General features: G+C 49.8%; 1 protein-coding gene across 1 annotated transcript; it reads right to left on the bottom strand.

Annotated features, from left to right (window-relative positions):
• Window positions 1–10,207: 10,207 nt before the first annotated feature.
• LOC101541248 (cytochrome c oxidase assembly factor 7) lies at window positions 10,208–18,205 on the bottom strand. The gene is made up of 3 exons (XM_004607125.2): window positions 18,049–18,205; window positions 15,011–15,151; window positions 10,208–11,875 (listed from the first exon to the last, which is right to left on the bottom strand). The coding sequence occupies exons 1-3, from the start codon at window positions 18,152–18,154 to the stop codon at window positions 11,427–11,429; spliced, it is 696 nt and encodes a 231-aa protein (XP_004607182.2). The 5' UTR covers window positions 18,155–18,205; the 3' UTR covers window positions 10,208–11,426.
• Between the last annotated feature and the right edge of the window lie 1,703 nt (window positions 18,206–19,908).

Genomic DNA, 19,908 nt, shown 5'->3' with positions numbered 1-19,908 from the left:
CCGCCCCTTGGAGATCTGCAGTCCCGGCCAGACCTGCCTGCTCCAGCTGCTTCCCTGCCTGTGGGTGACTCAGTCAGTGACCCCTAGCACTGACAAGCCTCTGACAAGGCCCAGGACCCCTGCAGGGCTGAGCTGTTGCCTCCCTCCCCCCAGGGCAGAGCACCTACATAAATAAACTCTGCCATCTTTGGAGCCAGAGAGAGGAAAAAGAAATCACAGGGGCCCTTGTTCCAAAAGCGCAAGAATTTCAAGACGGTGAGAGCAGAGCGGGAAACCCAGTCTGTGCAAGAACGCATCAGCAGCGCAGGGGGGCTGGGGGCTCGTGCGGGCAGCTGCAGCCTGGCTCAGGGGCCCCTCCTGCCATGTTCCCCTGTGGGCACTGAATCTGGGAAGCTCCTGGCACACCTGAGAAGCACAGGGAGCATTTGGCACCGAGAAGCTGAAAAGCCACCTGGGCCCTGGAGTTGAGGAGGGAAGGATGAGCCTGTCTCCCCGCCTCCCCAGCCCTCTGTCGTAAAGCAGAACCGGTGGCAGTACAAAGGAGTTGGCAACTTACTATTACTGCTTCGCTGAACAATTGAGCGCATTTTATAACCACTCTGGTCTCTGCTTCCTGCTCAATTATTTAATCTGGGGGCAGGGATGGATTGTTTAAGCCACACCTGGCAGTGCTCAGGATGTACTCCAGGCTCTGTGCTCAGAGGTCACTTCTGGCAGTGCTTGGGAGGAGGTGGACAGGGGACCACATGTGATGTCAGGGATTCTGATGAATGGAATCAGCTACGTGCAAGGCAAGTGCCTTAACCCCATACTACCTCTCCAGTCCTCAGCTTCCTACATAATGAAGTGTAATGGTTGAGCTCAGTACCAAATTAAATGTCCCCTCACTGAGCACTGAGCAGACATGTTTACATCCTGACAACGATATCACCGAACTGTCTCTCATTTAGCGGACATCATTACATTACCAGACACAGGACACCACAGGATGGTCCTCTGCTTAAGCCCCCAGGAATTCTTTCCAGGACTCCAGAATTGAAACGCACTTGGGAGCAGAGATTTTGGTCAGCTTTTTTTTTTCACCAGTAAAAGGATGGCAGGGCTGGGAAAGTGCAAAAACACTAGCAAACAAGTGACAGAGGCGAGCAGCTCAGAGAGGCAGTGATGTGAGGAGTCCAGCATCTTCCCGTTAGGAAATAGCAGAGCCAGGATTCCAGTCCAAGCCTATACCTGGCTCCAAAATCTTGGCTCCCACTGACTCACTTACCATGGAGGGTGGTTCTCTCTACAGATGAGGAAATTGGCTCCAGTGAACAAGCATGCTTTCCAGGATTTCTAGTGGCTCTCAAATTTCCTTTTTTTTTTTTCTTCTTCTCTTGACCTTTTCTTCTCACAACCAAGCCCAGCCATGTGAGGTCTGACCAAAACGCGTCCTCTTGCACTGCATCCTCCTGAAGCGACTTCATCACCATCTACCTAGACAATGGGTGCAATCTGGGGGGTCTCTTGCAAGTGCAGGCCTTACTCTCTTGGGGTGACAGGTCTCCTTGATGAGGGGGGAGAGGGTTTAGGTGACAAGGAGAAAGAAGGAAGTATGTTTTAGTCCAGCTGTAAGCTCGCCAGGTCTGTGTGTCTCTTGGCAAGTCCCTTTGAGATATAGTAAGAATGCAAAAAAAATAAAAAAATAAAAAAAATAAAAAAAGAATGCAGGCTTCCCTAGAGGACTATTGAGAGGATTAGAGCCCCTGGCACATAGTAGGTGCTCAGTGAATGATTGTATTTTAAACTAAGCTTCTAAATTACAGTTAGCCAACAGACTCCACTCTGGATCCCCCACCTAGAGCAAGAGTTCAGTGCTGGTTGATTGAAAAGGAATTACGGAGGGTGCTGAATGGGAATGCCTTAACCCCATCTCTCACCAGGAATCAAATGTTATGAGGAATCAGTCTCTTCTGTAAACTCCGGTGAGGGAAAGTTTGCCTCCTCCCAAGTCTTCTCATTCTGTCCCAGAGAAAGTTCCTCCTTCTGGTCAAACGTCCCTACTGTGAGCCGAGACTTTCTCCTTACACATTCCAATAATGGGGTCCCGACAGATTACATTTTATCTGTTGCAGATTTTGTACCAAAAATTCTTTGCAAAAAAGAGTGGGATGCAACCATCATGTGAAGCTTTTTTGCTTTTGTTTTGTTTTGTTTTGTTTTTCGCTTTTTGGGTCACACCTGGCGATGCACAGGGGTTACTCCTGGCTCTGCACTCAGGAATTACTCCTGGCGGTGTGCAGGGGACCATATGGGATGCTGGGAATCGAACCTGGGTCGGCCGAGTGCAAGGCAAACACCCTACCCACTGTGCTATCGATCCAGCCCCTTTTGTTTTATTTTTAATTATTTCCTTTTATTTATTTTTTTTTTTGGCAGAGTGTGGGGGAGTGTTGGGGGCACTATATCCGACAGTTGAGGTAATTGTGCTTGTGTTTTTTAAAAGCAAAACACACGCAGTGAACTAGGGGGCATCTTTACAGTAGTTACGGTAAAAATAGGATGATCAGGCAGTGAAGTACAGTGATTCATGTGACTACCAGAATGTGCCAGGCACTGAACTAAGTGCATTACTTACTGTATCCTACTTGACCCTTTAAACTTCACCATCGCCCTGGAAACTAACATCCTGACTTCAAAAAATAAGGAAAAGGAGGCTCAAAGAGGTAACAACACACTTTCAGAAAGCTGAAAAATGATAGAAATTCATTTCCTTTTCCAAATCAACTACCGTTTCAATGGTTCCATGGCTTGACTGAAGAGGTAGGATTTGTTCCCAGAGCCCTCCTCCTCCCTCCCCTTTCACAAAGATCTATTAAGTCCTGAGCACCTTATCTGTACCAGGTCTTAAACCAGGAATAGTGATGGATCATACATAATCTGTGCCCTTGGTACATTTACATCCCATCTGTCTGGGAAGCTACTCCCTGCTCTGTGCTCAGGGGTGGCTCCTGGAGGTGCTTGCAGTGCCATGGTGCCAAGGATGGAGTGGGGCCAGGGCCGGCATCGTGCAAGGCAAGTGCCTTGACCTCTGTCCTAGGTCTCCAGCCACTCTCTACATACATCTCTGGCTCCCGACTCAGATGATAATTTCTCTCCTCATTGAATTCCTTCCTTCCTTCCTGTTCTTTGGGAAGGGGGCACTTTCATTTCTTTTTCTGGGCCCCAGAGTGCTAAATCTCCTCCCAGCCTAAGTCCCCCAATGAGGGAAGCGGGGATTCACCCAGGGCCTGCCTGCTGGGTCTCTGCAGTGTCCCTGTCTGTCTGGGGCAGCGGGGGGCTGGGGCACTCTGTGGTGTCCGTTTCCATCATTATTTGAAACCCCTTATGCTTCCGAGTCAGGAAAGGACTCACCCATCCCGTGCCAGCCTCGGGGAGCCAGGACCTTGCGGTGATAGGCGGTTTCCCAGAGCACAAAGCCCTGCAGCTGTGGTCCGAGCATTCTTGGAGGGAAAGAGGTGCCTGCATTGGGCGGGTCTGGGTGGACTGCCTGGTGCCAGGCAGCTGGCTGGGGTTGGGATCTCCGGGTGGGCAGGGCCAGAAAGGAAGCTGACCCAGTCCCTGTTCGCCTGGAACTCCCAGTTTGGGGCAGTAAAAGCCCATAAATACCCAGGAAACCCAGCCAGAGCTGCCATGAGGGATGGAAAGTCGGAGCTCTAGCAGTCAGGGAAAGCGCCCGCTCCCAGCCTGGGGGACGGACACTGCCACAGTCTTAAACAGGAAGAGCGTGCTGCTTAGCAGGTACAAGGGGATTCTAGGCAGCAACGAGCAACACAAAAGAGAGAGGCAATAAGCCTGAGGGAGGAGGGTTGCAACTTTTTTTCAGCAGCGGGGTAACAACTACAGGCGTTCCCTGGTGCAGCGCTGGGGTTAGGAACCAGATGGGATCATTGGAGCCTTCCCGCTTTCCACGGTGGGGAGGCCTGATTTACGAGCTGCTATAGAACCAGCGCTCCTGCAGCTGGGATGGGTTTCCACGCCAGGGCTCCTCCCCCAGGTGCAAGGCAGCCCAGTGACTCTCCCCAGGGGACGGCCGCCAGCACCAGCCCCCACCCCTGCCTCCTGCAGCTGTTTTTTGCTTCAAATACCCCCCTGGAGCACCTCATCATTAGCTCCCTGGTTACTAAAGGAATAGCAGCAGCAAAGGCAGTCTGTTAGAGAGAAAGCCTAGACTCCCCCACAAGCTAGCAACATCATTCCGAGGGAAAACAATGATCTAATTGGAAAATCTGCCCCATGACATCTTCCTCGGCTGGGATGCAGCATATATAGAATGGCACATTCTATGTTTGAGGGTTCGATCTCCAACACTTACAAAGACCTCTTAGAGAATGCTTTATGATATTGGTAGACATATATTGGTTCTATTGCTATAATTAAATGTTTATTATCCGTTCTTTCAAAATTACAGCAACTCAGCTATACTCCATGATAGGATTTAGGCTTTCTAACAAATTTAGGGGCTGGAGAAATAGTACAAAGGATAGGGTGCTTGCCTTGCACATATCCAACCCAACTTCAATCCTTAGCACCACATACAACCCTACCAGGTGTGATCCCTGAGCACAGAGCCAGGAGTAAGCTCTGAGAGCACCACTGGGTGTTAACACCACAAAAAAATACTAGTATAAAATACTGTTAATCCCATCTGTGAGATGACAAAACTGAGACTCAAAAATCAGGTAACTTCCATGAGGCCATGTGGCCAATCACTGTCACTGTCATGTCATCCTGTTGCTCATCAATTTGCTCGAGCGGGCACCAAGTAATATCTCCATTGAGAAGTTGTTGCTACTGTTTTTGGCATATTGAATACCCACGGGTAGCTTGCCAGGCTCTGCTGTGCGGGCGAGATACTCTCGGTAGCTTGCTGGGCTCTCCGAGAGGGGCGGAGGAATCGAACCTGGGTCGGCCGCATACAAGGCAAATGCCCTAACTGTTGCGCTATCGCTATAAAAGGCAAAGTCTAGGGCCAGGAGATAACTCAAAGGCATACATGAGGCTCTGAGTTCTATCCCTGGCACCATGTATGTCCTCCCGAGCCCTGCCAGGGATGGCCCTGTGGCCCCGAGCACTGTCTGCCATCAGATTGGGCCACCTACCATCAGGCCTGCCCAGCTGGTCCGAGTACCACCGACGCATGGCCATGGAAAGCCCTTGCCAAAAAGGGGCAAAATTCAGATCAGAACCCAGGTTAAGAGCTTTATTTTTAGGGGGAGCCCTTCCCACTGTGCTCTGGAGTCCAGGGGCCATTTCAGAGTGGGCCTGTTGGGGACTCAGGCTGGGGTTCTCAGGAGGTCATGCGGCACTGGAGATCAAACTCAGGGCCTGGAGCATGGTGCATACATGCTCATCACCCCACTGAGCCACATTTATACCCAGGGTATCTTTACTAATCCGGAGTTGCTTCTGTCTGCAGGATCTTCAGCATAGACACTTCATACGGCATGCTGCCTCTGGCAGTGTTTTTGAAGCAATTTTGTAAAATTTTAACAGAATATAATTTGGTTATGTCTATTTAAAACTAGGGCTTAGCACCAAACAGCTAGCACAGAGGATAAGGTGCTTGTCATGCATGGGGCCAACACTGGTTCAATTTGTGGCTCTGCCTCTGGTCCCTCAGCACAGAGCCAAGAGTCAACCCTGATCACTGCTGAGTGTGGCCCTCAAACAAAAATACATGCATTATGCACCAGGGGTGTAGCTAACTGATAAGAGTATATGCCTTACATACATGAGGCCCTGGGTTTGCCCCACATAGCTCCAGAAAGGTTTTTTTCATTGTTTTTTTTTGTTTGTTTTTTGGGTCACACCCGGTGATGCTCAGAAGTTACTCCTGGCTCTGCATCTCAGGAATTACTCCTGCCGGTGTTCAGGGGACCATATGGGATGCTGGGAATCGAACCCGGGTCTGCCTTGTGCAAGGCAAATGCCCTACAAAAGCGATGTGCTATTCCTCCAGCCCCAAGATTTTTTTTTTTGGTTCCCAGCTCAAGCTCCTAGGTCCCAGTTCTTGTGAATGGCTCCCCTCCATCCACACAGGTACCCAGCTCTGTCTAGTTTAACTCACCACCCCACTCCCCCACCTCCCACACACTCCCACGTGGTTCTCCAGGGCCTGTTCTCTGCTGCGGTGAACTGATTTCCAAATGGGATCGTTTGATTCTCTGGCTCACAGCCCATCCGTGACTCTGCAACATAAAACGCCCATTGCGAGCCCCTTGGGCACCCCTCCCCTCCCCGCAGCTCCTGCTTCCTTTCTCCCCGAATTAGTGCTGCTCCGTGAGGTTTGGGTGGGATCACTAATGAGAACACAAACTACTCGTCAGTTATGAAACTTCCCAATTAGACCATCCAGCTCCAGCCTGGCATGGAGGAAAACACTGGAAATAGTTGCTAATGATCCCAAGGCCTGCCGGAAGCCAATAATGATACTTTTTTGCTGCGACCAGTCTGAAAACACATTTTCAAATCTAACCATTGGGCTCTCATCAACCCCTTCCTTTCCACATCAACCTGGGCATGGAAAGGTCTTGACCTTTCTTCTTTTTTTTTTTTTTTTTGCTCTTTGGGTCACACCCGGAGATGCACAGGAGTCACTCCTGGCTCTGCACTCAGGAATTACCCGTCGATGCTCAGGGAACCATATGGGATGCTGGAAATAGAACCTGGGTCGGCCGCATGGAAGGCAAACGCCCCACCCGCTGTGCTATCGCTCCAGCCCCAGGTCTTCACCTTTCTGTTAAATAATCTACTGAGCTCTGCAGTTAGGGGTTGGGGAGGGGACAGAAGGCAGGGTCGCAGATATGGGAAGAATATGCTCTACCACTCAGCTATATCCCCAGTCTAATCTTTGCTGGGGTTCATCTAATTCTTCAGAATTACAAAATTCATTATTTTGAAGTTATTTATAATTTTTTAGTTAAAAAGATATTTTTGAGCTGGGTAATACAGCGGATAAGGCACTTGCCTGGATTCAATCCCTGGCACTGCCTATGGTCCCCCAGCACCACCAGGAGTTAAGTCCTAAGCACTCCTGGATGTGGCCCACAACCACCCCAATATTATTTTTAAATTAGTTTTAACTTGGGGGTGACACACCCATGGTGCTTGGGGGCTACCCTTAACTCACTCAGGGGCCAGTCCTAGAGATGCTAAGGGGAACATACGATGGTGCTGGGATCAAGCCCTGCCTCCTGCTTGCCAAGCCCGTGCTCAGTCACTGAGTTCACTCTCCTGCCAGAAACATTGTGATTCAAAAAAAAAAACCAACAAAGTAACACTCTTGGATAAAGAAAGCTTCTAAGTGCGTCTGGGGGGATAGCACAGCAGGTAGGGTGTTTTGCCTTGCACTCAGCCGACCTGGGTTCGATTCCCAGCATCCCATACAGTCCCCTGAGCACTGCCAGGAGTAATTCCTGAGTGCAGAGCCAGGAGTAACCCCTGTGCATCGCCAGAAAGCTTCTAAGTGGTAAATAATAGTGAGTGTAAAGAACTGTTCCTTCTGTTGCATCCCAAACTACACTTTATAAGATCATATTACTTTTATAACCCAAAACTTCAAGCCTTGCATTTTATTTATTATTATTATTATTATTTGCTTTTTTTGGTCACACCCAGCGATGCTCAGGGGTTACTCCTGGTTCTGCACTCAGGAATTACTCCTGGTGGTTCTTGGGGGACCATATGGGATGCCGGAGATCAAACCTGGGTCAGCTTCATGCAAGGCAAACACCCTACCCGCTGTGCTATCCCTCTGGCCCTTATTTATTATTTTTTAAATTGATTTGCCGTGGGCTGGAGCCATAGCACAGCGGTAGGGCGTTCACCTTTCACGTGGCCGACCTGTGTTTGATTCCTCCGCCGCTCTCGGAGAGCCCAGCAAGCTACCGAGTATCGCGCCCACATGGCAGAGCCTGGCAAGCTACCCGTGGCATACAGGATATGCCAAAAACAGTAACAATAAGTCTCACAATGAGAGAAGTTACTGGTGCCCGCTCAAACAAATTGATGAGCAACGGGATGACAGTGACAGATTTGCCGTGAGGTATAGTAACAAAGCTTTCATGTTTGAGTTTCGATTATACAGTCATTCAACACCCATCCCTTCACCAGTGCACATTATCCACCACCAAAACCCCCAGTAACCCTCCTCCCCCTGTTGCACACCTCCCCCTGCCTGTGTGGCAGACAATTTGCACAATACTCTCTTTCTCTACTTTAGTTACCTTCGATATTCCCAGACCAGTCCCACCACCACTCATACCTGCTGAAAAGGCAATGCTAGACAATGTGTTTTATATTGCTTGTTATGGATGCCGTATAATGCTTTAGGAATTCTAAAATTTTCATAATTAGGGTCTGAAGAGGTTGCTGTAGCAAGTTGCTCGGGACTGAGGTTCATTTGTGTGTCTCTGGATCCTGGCAGTGTGGGAGCTTAAGTAGATGGTGGCCGGATGTTGCATCATCTCAGAGTCCCGGGGGCGGGGGGGTGGAGGGGGGGGATGGAGGGAGGAGTGCCCACTCCTCCCCCATCTCGTGAGGCCTGGCGTTTGGTGCCACCATCACTTGTACCTTGAGCTTATCGCTGGCTTCTAGAAAATGGTGCTCGCCAGAGTTTCTAAGGGTAAGTAAAGGGGATGGCACCTACCTCCGTCTGGAGTAACCCGGTGGAAATGGCCTATTGCAAAGTTTGGGGCCATTTCTATCTCTGCAACAAGTTGCTCAGGACCAAGGTTTGTTTGTGTGTCCCAAGCCTTGCATTTTAAAAGAACTGTTTTTTTGGGTCTTTTTTTAATTGTGCAAAAATTTACATAAAATCTACCATCCTAGGTTGTTTTCCCATGGTGTACTTGATATACCAAAAACAGTAACAAGTCTCAAAATAAACAAAAAAGGAGACGTTACTGGTGCCCACTTGAGCAAATCGATGAGCAACGGGATGACAGTGACAGTGACAATGTTTTTTTAATTTTTTGCAGTGCCAGAGATCTAACAAGGTCTCATGCTTTAACACTGAGCCACATCCCTGGTGCTTTAGCCATTTAAAATGTACAGTTTATGACCAGAGAAATAGTGCCCTGCATGCATGATCCCCAGTGTTCTACATGGTTCCTTTTAGACCGCCAAGAGTAATCCCTAAGTACAGAGCCAGGAGTAAACCCTGAAAAGTATCAGTGCAGCCCAAAAGCAAACAAATTACAGTTCAGGGCTGTAGAGCGTTCAGTGGGTAAGGTGCTTGCCTTGTATACTGCTAACTCTGGGCTCAATCCTTGACACCACATATGGTCCCCTGAATTCTGCTAGGAGTGATCCCTGAGCACCATCAGATATGGCCCAAAAGCCCAGAAATGTCTTCTTCTTAAGGATGAATAAGGGGCTGGAGCAATAGCACAGCGGGTAGGGCGTTTGCCTTGCACGCGGCCGACCTGGGTTTGATTCCCAGCATCCCATATGGTCCCCTGAGCACTGCCAGGGGTGATTCCTGAGTGCAGAACCAGGAGTAACCTCTGTGCATTGCTGGGTGTGACCCAAAAAGCAAAAAAAAAAAAAAAAAAAAAGGATGAATAAATATTCCATTATATTTATGCACCACATAAATTCAATCAAGACAATTGGCTGGCTTTTGGCTACTGTGAATGCCGCTGGGAAACATGGGTCTATGAATACCAGGGGTAAAACCCTCATCTGAAGGTGTACCAGGAGTAGAATTCCTGGGTCATTGTGCATTTTCTGTTGTTGTTGTTGTTGTTTTGGGGTGCTCAGGGTTTACTCCTAGCTCTGCACTAAGGGATCACTCTTGGCAGGCTTACGGGACTGTATAGGGTGCTGAAAAATCAAACCCAGGTCAGCAGAGTACAAGGCAAATGCCCTCCCCATTGTACTATTTCCCCAGTCCCATTTATGTTTAATGCTTTGGAGAACTGCGATACTATTTTCCATAGTGGTTGCACTATTTTATATGCCTGCCAATAATGTATAAAGTTCTTTGTTCCACATCCTACCATGTTTTGTTGTTGTTGTTTCTTTTTGAGTCACAACGGTGATGCTCAGTGGTTACTCCTGGCTCTGCACTCAGGAATCACTCCTGGCGGTGCTCGGGGACGATATGGGATGCTGGGAATTGAACCTGGGTCAGCTGTGTGCAAGGCAAATGCCCTACCCGCTGTGCTATCACTCCAGCCCTGCGTTTTGTTGTTTTGACAGTAATCCTAGCAGACAATAATCCAAGGTCTTGGCTTCGTCTTTCTGGACACAGGGAACTGTCTCTGTGTTTGGGAGTGGCATTTTCCTAATGACTACTGATGCTGAGCATCTTTTCAACTTTGTTGGTCTACAGCTTCTTTTAAACACAACAAAAGCTACTTCGCATTTTAGCAATAAACTCACATTCCGCAATGTCTTCTCCGGGAAAAAGTCTCTTCCCAACCTGAGAAGCTGGTGGCCTGATGAAGGTCACAAACCTGCATTCACAGAGCAAGCCTTCAGGTCCACTGAAAACTGGAGGCCTCAAAATAGTAGGTGGTGACAAAAATAAAGGGAATGTCAAGCTCGCCCCCTGGTGATAAACTGGGGAGATAAGAAAAGGAAGAACTATGATCTCGTCTTACCCAGAATCTGGAGAGAATACCAGCGACACAGATTATTAATCAATCAAAATAGTTTATTTGCAGGGCAGGTAAAAAGGTCCAGTTCTGAGAGGCAAAGACGTGTCATAGAGCCCTTGCTTGTAGAGCCAGGGGAGTGGCCGGTGGATGCTTATTTTTTAACTGGATGTTTCCACTCCCAAGGCTTATGCTGCATCTTCTTGAGCAGCCCTGGAGGTCAGGGACCTTTAATTTTACGTCTGATGGTCTTCCTGAAGGGCTCTATGACTGTACTAGAACAGCTGACTCCAAAGGCACAGAGAAAGCCCACACCAAGGATTATATAAGTCAGAGGGTGGCAGTCGTGACTAGTTAACTGTTCTTAGCAACTTAAATCCTCTATTATGTAAGTCAAGATACTCTGACTTTCAAGCCCTCCTAAGCACGACGATGATGGTGGTGGTGGTGGTGGCTGTGAGGTCCTTAGAGCTGTTCACTCTCCTGGCTCCTGCTCGTTGTCCCCCTGCTGACCCACACTCTCTATGGCTCTTTAGCTTGTTGTTCTGCTCAGAACTGTCAAGAGTTTAAAAACTACGACCCACTAAACATGGGTGTCTTCACAGAACACAAAAGTACCGACGGACATAAATATTTCAGCCTACATCCCAGGAGTTGCAGCCGTCCCTCTGGGACAATGCGTCTATGTCACCTGAGCTACTCAAGTCCCAATTCCTCCTGCTCCAGCGGCACATTAACCTCAAGGTCAGGAGCTGGGGGCTGGGGGACAGGCGGGAGAGCACGCTACCCAAACTTGATGGGCGAGACACTTTTCTGCTGTTCTTTGTGCAGCTGCTGGGCCCGATTTTTCAGCTCCTCAGCCTTGGCTTCGTCCTTCTGGACACCATCCCCGAGCCGGAACATGCGGCTGGCATTGGCACAGGCCCAAATATGGCCCAGGTCACAGGCTTTCACAGAGTACTGACATGCCCGGCCCATGTCTTTGGGAATGTCAGGGGAACCCTGCAGGAACATGGTGCTGAGGTTGAAGCAGCTGGAGGCATAGTTGCCGTCACAGGCCCTGGTGTAGTAGTCCCTGGCCTTCCTCAGATCGGGCTGGCCGCCTTCATTGACCTGTCCATCATGCGCCAGGAGACCCACGTTGTGACATGACTCCACAGACTTCTTACCGGGATTCTCACAGGACATCAGAAAGCAACTGGACGCAGCTTTCAGGTCCTGGGGCAGACCCCCTGGGAGCAAGGAAAGAGAAAAGTGAATCCACATTCTTCTGCTTCATGAGAAAAGTAGAAACTGTATTCTGAAAACTCAATCACGAATAACTTCGTAAATTGCAGTGCCTTAAAAAAAAACAGTAACAACCACCAATAACAGTTGATCTTAGCCAAAAGGCCGAGAAGCGACGCAACCACCAATAACAATCATTTAAAATAAACAGAAACAAGAGAAAGGAAACAGAGAGAATGCCTTGCCTGCTGCCACCACGTCAATGAAGGCACAGCACTGAGAGTAGCTCTCTGCTGCTCCCTTTGCCCAGCCCCCAATGTCCTTTCTGAATGAAGAGATACTGACCAGTCTGTGTCAAGGAAGGACATGAACTGGGTATTCAGGGTATAGAGGAAAGAACCCCTGTATCACTGTAGCACTGTCATCCCGCTGCTCACTGATTTGCTTAGCAGGCACCAGTAATGTCTCCATTGTGAGACTTCTTGTCACTGTTTTTGGCATATCGAATATGCCATGGGTAGCTTGCCAGGTTCTGCCATGCGGGCGAGATACTCTCGGTAGCTGGCCGAACTCTCCAAGAGGGGCAGAGGAATCAAACCCAGATCGTCTGCGTGTAAGGCAAACGCCCTACCCGCTGTAAACCCCAAATACTGGAAAATCCTTTGACTCCTAATAGGAGAAACAAGTGTTGGCTTTCAACAAGGGAGGAAACATGGTCCATTAAACAGCAATTCAGTGGGCAGGAGGGACAGTACAGAGCATAGGGTGTTACCTTGCATGCAGCCAACCCCGGCACTCCATATGGTCCCCCAAGTCCACCAGGAATAATAACCCCTTGAGCAGCATCAAGTGGGCCCCAAAACCAAAACAAAACAGCGATATCAAAGGAGCTCGGACAGCAGAGACAATCGAACAGGACAGTCTATGAGTACTTTTAAGTAAACTGGAGACTTGGTTTTTTGGGGTCACACCCAGTGATGCTCAGAGGTTATTCCTGGCTCTGCACTCAGGAATTACCCCTGGCACTGCTTGGGGGAACCATATGAACTGCCAGGGATCGAACCCAGTTGGCCGTGTTCAAGGCAACTGCCTGACTCACTGTACTATCACTCTGGCTCCTGAAGACATTTGTTGAAGAGCTTTGGCTCAGGAGCCAGGGCACGGCTCAGTGGCTAATAAATCTGCCTTGCAAATGTGAGGCCATGAGTTCAATCCCTGGTGCTGCCCACACGTGCCAACAGAATACGCAATCTCCAGTACAGTCAGATGCACACTAACGCAGAGCCAAAGTGTGCAGCCCCCAGAGAACACTGCGCTTTGTGAGGCTGGTGTACCCTGACCAGGCTGGTGCCCGCCAGTGAGCCCACAAGTCAGTGAGTGAGATCCTGCAGGCTCAAGTGTGCAGGACTCCCTCCTCTCCCCTCCCTGCAATGAAGGGCAAGGAAGTGGTGAAGGAGGTTCAGTGAAGAGTATTGCTGGGATTATCTGAGTATTGTCCTCTAAACGCTGGGCCTCTGTTTTGTGGCTCGCCTTCTCTCGATCTGAAGCATAGCTCTTTCCACCTCTGCTGTTCCCTTCAAGTCTGGGTCAAGGCTGCCTCCTCTACAACAGTCGCCCTGACTGGTCACACTCCCAGTAGCTGGGCCCCACGCTACTTGCCTCTGCCTGAAAGATCCGTATCAAGCTCTGCCAGGAGAAATAAACGGATTTCTTCCCCTCACGGTCCAGAGCCAATTCTTGGCTTCACTGAAGCTATTCGATACTGGCAGTCCGTTCCCCAAAGGAGTGCTCAGAGGGCGAGGGCACATGCTCTCGAGAGGGGGGCCTGGGCCCACGGCAGGGGCCCTGGAGCAACTCCTGAGAACAGTGCTACAAGCAGCCGAGCACTACTGGGTGTGGCCCAAACAACAAAAACCAAAGGCGCGTGACGCAGAAAAAGAGAGAGAAAAAAGACTTGATGCACAATCATTAATCCCACAAATGAGTCTAATATGAGAAAAAAGAATTTCAAAGCCTTTTTTCCCCCCTAATTCAACACAGAAGTCAAAAGCCCTTGTGGATGACAGAATATAATATGGCTAAAGACAAAGGAAGACAAACGTTTTCCAAGACACAAACTCAGAGACAATAAGGATATTTGAAGTTTTGTGCACTATTACATAGCTCAGCCCACACCATGTAATTTTGTATTTTTTTTTACTAAACATTATAAATTTTCCCTATAATCATAGATTTTTTTTAATGAGGGCTCTTTTTTTTTTTTTTGGTGGGAGGGCCATATGGGTGCTTGCCTTGCACACAGCTGACCCAGGTACAATCCCCAGCATCCCATATATTCCCCTAAGCACTACCAAGAGTGATTCCTGAGCACAGAGCCAGGAGTAAGCCCTGAGCACAGCCAGGTGTAACCACCCCCTACATTCCCAAACTCCCCTCGCCCCCCAAAATAAAAGATCTTAGTGTGATAAGTTGGGCTGTGCTTGTCTGAAGGCTCCACTGGGGCTGGAGTCTGCAACTCCAGAGGGGCTCACTCTCTGCTTCAGTCATTCTATTTCCAACCTGGGCACAGGGTAAAAGATGGAAGGGAGGGGCTGGAGCGAGAGCACAGTGGGTAGGGCATTTGCCTTCCACGAGGCCAACCCGGATTCGGTCCCCAGCATCCCATATGGTCCCCCGAGCACTGTCAGGAGTAATTCCTGAGTACAGAGCCAGGAGTAACCCCTGAGCATTGCTGGGTATGACCCAAAAAGAAAAAAAAAAGATAGAAGGGAATTACATCACTGGTCCTGTCCTCTGTGCCGGACACATGTGGATGACCTCACCTACTAGATAGGATGAAACAACCTACTTCCCTGGCCCCGAGAAGCAAATACTGGTTTGTGTCCATTTCACGGGTGCTATGACTGAGGCAGAGTGGCTGGCCGCCTCACAGACAGTATTCTCTGCATTAGCTGTGAGCCTGAAAGACTGAGGCCTCCTCCCAACATGCAACTCGTGCCCAGTTCTTCCTGCAGACCAGGGAGTCCCGGGACCTGAGTGGGCCCGTCTGTCAAGGGAGGCCGGCATGCGGTTCGGAGCTGCTGTGACATGGACCGAAGCTCTCGATGACAAGGATCGAGGCCATGCAGGTCCCTCCTTACCTTTTCCAGTGACATAATAGCCCCCCAACTTGTAGCAGCTGTCGCTGTGCTTGTTCTTTTCACAGTTGAACTTCAGCACCTTGGCAGCCTCCTCGAAGTTCTTCTGGATTCCTTCCAGGTAGTCCACCAATCGGTAGCAACCTGTGAGGAGAGGCCACGGCAGCTCAGGTCTGGGGCGGCTGCTCCCCTGCCATGGCCCGGGTGTAACAGGCCACACCGAGATGCTCGGGAGCAGCCATTGTCTTCCTGTAGTGTGGAGGGTGACCTGACCACAAAGAATGCTGGGGATCTTCCTACAAAGAGCCCCTGGCCCTCACCCCACCACTCACCAGCCTTCCTACAACCCTGTCGGCCAGGTTGATTTCCAGAGGGAGAAACCCTGTGAGCTCTGGCTCCCACCAGCAAGTTCAGCAGTCAGATGCTGGGGGGCAAAAGGACCAGGGGCTCCTCTTTGCAGCCTCTAGAAAGGGGAGCTTGGCTCACTTCATCTCACTCTTCTACCGGTGAGGCTGGGAATATGAAACCTGATGAAGAAGTAGAAACTGCAGCTATCAGGGCCGGAGCGATAGTACAGTGAGGAGGGCGTTCGCCTAGCATGTGGCTATCCAGGTTCCATCCCTGGTATCCCATATGGTCCCCCGAGCACTGCTAGGAATAATTCCTGAGCGCCAGGAGGAACTCCTGAGCAGCACTGAGCGTGGCCCCAAAAAGCAAGGGAAAGGAAAGGAAATAAAAGAAAAGAAAAGAAAAGAAGACGAAAGAAGACAATAGAAAAGAAGACAAAAGAAAAGAAAGGAAAAGAAAAAAGAAGAGAAAAGGAAAATAAAGGAAAGAAAAGAAAAGAAAAGAAAAGAAAAGAAAAGAAAAGAAAAGAAAAAGAAAAGAAAAGAAAAGAAAAGAAAAGAAAAGAAAAGAAAAGAAAAGAAAAGAAAAGAAAAGAAAAGAAAAGAAAAGAAAAGAAAAGAAAAGAAACGGCAGCTACCAATGGAGTTAGGAACACAGGAACACTCTCTCCTAAGCAGTCTTTAGTCCCAGGGATTCTCTCCTATCTCTCTCCTGTCCTTTCTTCATCTGCAAACACCCATTTCTTGTTTGTTTTTCTTCAACGTAAGTTTGAGCATCTATGTACATTCATGCACCAGACAGTGTTCTAGAGTCTAGGAATACGGTCACTTGCCTCCTAAAGATTATAGTCTAAAGGACGAAGCACAGCAAGTAAATAAACAAGTGTACTCAAACAGTAAGGACATGACTGAAATAAAGCAGTCTAAGAAAGTCTGTTGTGGGGACAGAGAGATAGTACAGGGGTTAAGGCACTTGCCCTTAGACAAACCAGACACGTAATTCTCCTGTGGAGCCAGGGGAAAGGCTCAAAGGTCTGCATGCACAAGGCCCAGGTTCTATCCCCGGCACGCCACAGTCCACTGAGAACTACCGGGAGCAGCTGTGAGCACAGCGCCAGACTATCATACTCCCCCCCGCAACCCACCCGAGTCTGGCTGCACTGTGGGGAAATGACTAACATGGACTGACAGCTCTGAAGTCTAAGCTGACGGTGAGAACTAAAGACATGGGACGGGGACAGAAAGTAAATTAAAAATCCCCAAGGAGGAAATCAACAGCTTGCCAAAGGAGGAAAGGGGTAGGAGGGTAGGAGGCAAGAGGAAAGCAGGGAAGAGATCACAGGTCCTGAGAATGGAGGAAGGGCTTAGGATTTCTTCCCAAGTCGAACCACTGACAGGTTTTAGAAGGAAAGTAGTGTGATTCAATTTTCCTTTTTGTTGTTGGGCAACACCACGTGGTGCTCAGGGCTTACTCCTGAGGGGGTCGGGGGAACAAACGGGATGCGGGAAATCAAACCCAGGTCTGTCGTGTGCAAGGCAAGTGCCCTACCCACTGTACTCTCACTCCAATCCCAATTTTCATTTTAAAAAGCAGACAAGCGGGGGCTGGAGCGATAGCACAGAGGGTAGGGCATTTGCCTTGCACGCGGCCGACCCGGGTTCTAATCCCAGCATCCCATATGGTCCCCTGAGCACCGCCAGGGGTAATTCCTGAGCAAAGAGCCAGGAGTAACCCCTGTGCATCGCCGGATGTGACCCCAAAACCAAAATAAATAAATAAATAAAAAGCAGACAAGCTTGTACATGCTAAGATGAATATGGAGGACTTACAGGAGTGTAGGACATGGTTCAGCACTGATAAAAACAACCATGCTGTGGGGTGGGAAATAATTCAGCTGCAGAGCAGACTCCCCACATTGTGAGACCTGACTCTGATCTCCAGCACCAATGGGTGCTTTTATAAAATTAATTAAATAATAAAATAAAATCTAACAATGCAACAAAGTTGAAATAGCAGTTTGTGAGTTTAATCCATTATAAGGGAACAAGCTGCAGGCAGGCTAGACTGCTTTTTTTCCGAAGGGGGGCTGTGGGGGGGACTCGGGGCAATGCACAGGGGTTGCTCCTGGCTCTGCGCTCAGGAATCATTCCTGGAGGTGCTGGGGGACCATCTGGAATTCCGGAGATCCGAATCCTACCCGCAGTGCACTCGCTCGGGCCCTCACCCCCCCCCCCTCTCTGCCTGATACAGATCTCCCTTACCTTCCGAGACTTTGTTTCAATGACACTTCATTGATTCTCCCCGACACTCAACTGAAAACTGCCCTCCTAGGTTCCGATACCCTCCAGCCAGTCCTTCCCCCACGCACTTACTTTCTCACACACGACTTCCTTAACCCCAGTTCGGGGACCGAGTCCCACTGCCCCACTAAAACTCCGGCTAGGCGAGGACAGGAAATGGGACCTGTTCACTGATGGACCCCGCGAGCCCAAATGCCCTTCCTGCCGCCCCGCGAATCCTCGCGGACCCCGACCCGGCCCTCCCGAGGCCACCCGAGTCCCACTGCCGGACCCCGCGCGTCCCCGGCCCGCGACCCTCCGCAGGCTCCGCCCAGTCACCGCCCACATGTCCCGTCCGCCCGCACCCCCCGCCCAGGAGCCCCACGTGTCCCCAGGCCGCGCCAGCGCGCCCACCGTCTGGGTCGTTCTCGCGGTAGCACTGGTAGTTGCACTCCACCTCCATGTTCTCCAAAAAGGACTTCACTTGCTCCTCATCCTGAAAGTCCACCAAGCCCGCCATGACCCCTGCTGGCCAAGCTGAGGTGACCCTGCCGCGCTGTTCCGGAGGCCCCGCCCCTCGCCCGCGGTCACGTGAGTCGGCGGGGCGGGCCTGCTGAGTCCTGAGGGGCGGGGCCTGCTCAGGGGCGGGGCCCGCGGCAGGGCGGGATACGGGAGGGGCGGGGCCCATTAAGGGGCGGGGCCTGCGGAGGGGCGGGGCCTGGGAGAGGCGGGACGCGGGATTCCCGGGTCTGTAGCAGACAGAGCCCAACTTCGAGAACCTGAGCGCCTGCTGTCTCCACGTTAAAATTTTTGGCGTTCATATTTCACTTTTTCTTTTTCCTTTTGGTTTTGTTTTGTTTAGTTTATTTTGAGGGTCACACTCAGCGGTGCTAAGCGTTTACTCCTGACTCTGCACTTAGGGATCACTCCTGACCTGACGGTGCTTGGTAGGGACCGTGTGGGATGCTGGGGATCAAACCCAGGTCAGCCACGTGCAAGCAAGAGCTCTACCCGCTGTACTATGACTCTGGCCCTGGCGTTCATATTTTTTCCTCTTCCCATTGCAGTCCTGTAGGGTTGTTTTGCCCTTCCTCCTGGCCACTGGGAGCTTTTGTTTGTTGATTGCCCCCACCTATCAGTTACCTTTGTCTCCTGATCAGACTCTGACTTGTAAATACTGTCTTTCTCTTCTCCTTACTGTCCTTGGCATGGTTAGCTATTTCAGAGCAATTGCTTTTTGTATGATACAGGAAGACAGTTTTGGGTTTGGGAGGGTTTGGTTTTAGGTCACACCTGGCAGTGCTCAGGGGACTTTCTGGCTCTGTACTCAGGAGTGCTCTCTTCTGGTGCTCTGGGACCATATGTGGTGCCTGGCATTTGAATCAGCATTTTTGATCCATCTGCAAAGACCTTATCCCCTGTACTACTGGTGTATTGGTACTACCTCTCTGGGCTCCATTCAGTTCCATGGTATACCTGTCCTAGGATTACACAGTTGCCTTTTCTCAAGCCTTTGAGTAAAATGGGTTTTTTGGGTAGTTTACAATGGCTTCTTCAGCTGCCTCATTGCCTTGGGAAATTCCTTTGTACATGTGCCACTGGAAGGGATACCTTAAATTTCTTTCTCTCTTTTAAGTAAATTTGGAATGTTTGGGGATAGAGCGTTTGCCTTGCACACAACTGACCCACGTTTGATCCCTGGCATCCCATATGGTTCCCTAAACACTTCCAGGAGTAATTCCGGAGTGCAGAGCCAGAGTGAGCCCTGAGCATCACTAGGTGTGGTCCAAAACACAACAACAACAATCACTATATCACTGTATCACTGTCATCCCGTTGTTCATCGATTTACTCAAGTGGGTGCCAGTAACATCTCCATCGTCCCAGTCCTGAGATTTTAGCAGCCTCTCCTTACTCGTTTTCCCCAATAATTGGAGGATCTTTTCAGGGTCAGGGGAATGAGATCTGTTATTGTTACTGTGTTTTGCATATCAAATATGCCACGGGGAGCTTGCCAGGCTCTTCCATGTGATTTTCTTATGGTGTTGTGTAATTCATGCCAGTGAACACCCCTAACTTCACAGGATCCTAAGAGACGGCATTACACTTTCCGCCCAACTAAAAGGTTGGGGTTTCAGGGGCCGGAGCAATAACACAGTGGGTAGGGCGTTTGCCTTGCACACAGCCGACCCTGGTTCGATCCCTAGCATCCCATATGGTCCCCCAAGCACTGCCAGGAGTAATTCCTGAGTGCAAAGCCAGGAGTAACCCTTG

The sequence above is a fragment of the Sorex araneus genome, chromosome 5 (assembly GCF_027595985.1).
Source record: "Sorex araneus isolate mSorAra2 chromosome 5, mSorAra2.pri, whole genome shotgun sequence".
In the NCBI taxonomy this organism is placed as follows: domain Eukaryota; kingdom Metazoa; phylum Chordata; class Mammalia; order Eulipotyphla; family Soricidae; genus Sorex; species Sorex araneus.
This window is presented reverse-complemented; position numbering and strand designations above follow the sequence as displayed.

Coding starts and splice junctions, on each gene's coding strand:
- LOC101541248 (XM_004607125.2), bottom strand. CDS start 18,154: ATGGCGGGCTTGGTGGACTTTCAGGATGAGGAGCAAGTGAAGTCCTTT. Junction 15,152..18,048: donor CCGCGAGAACGACCCAGACG/GTGGGCGCGCTG, acceptor CTCTCCTCACAG/GTTGCTACCGATTGGTGGAC. Junction 11,876..15,010: donor CTATTATGTCACTGGAAAAG/GTAAGGAGGGAC, acceptor CCTTGCTCCCAG/GGGGTCTGCCCCAGGACCTG.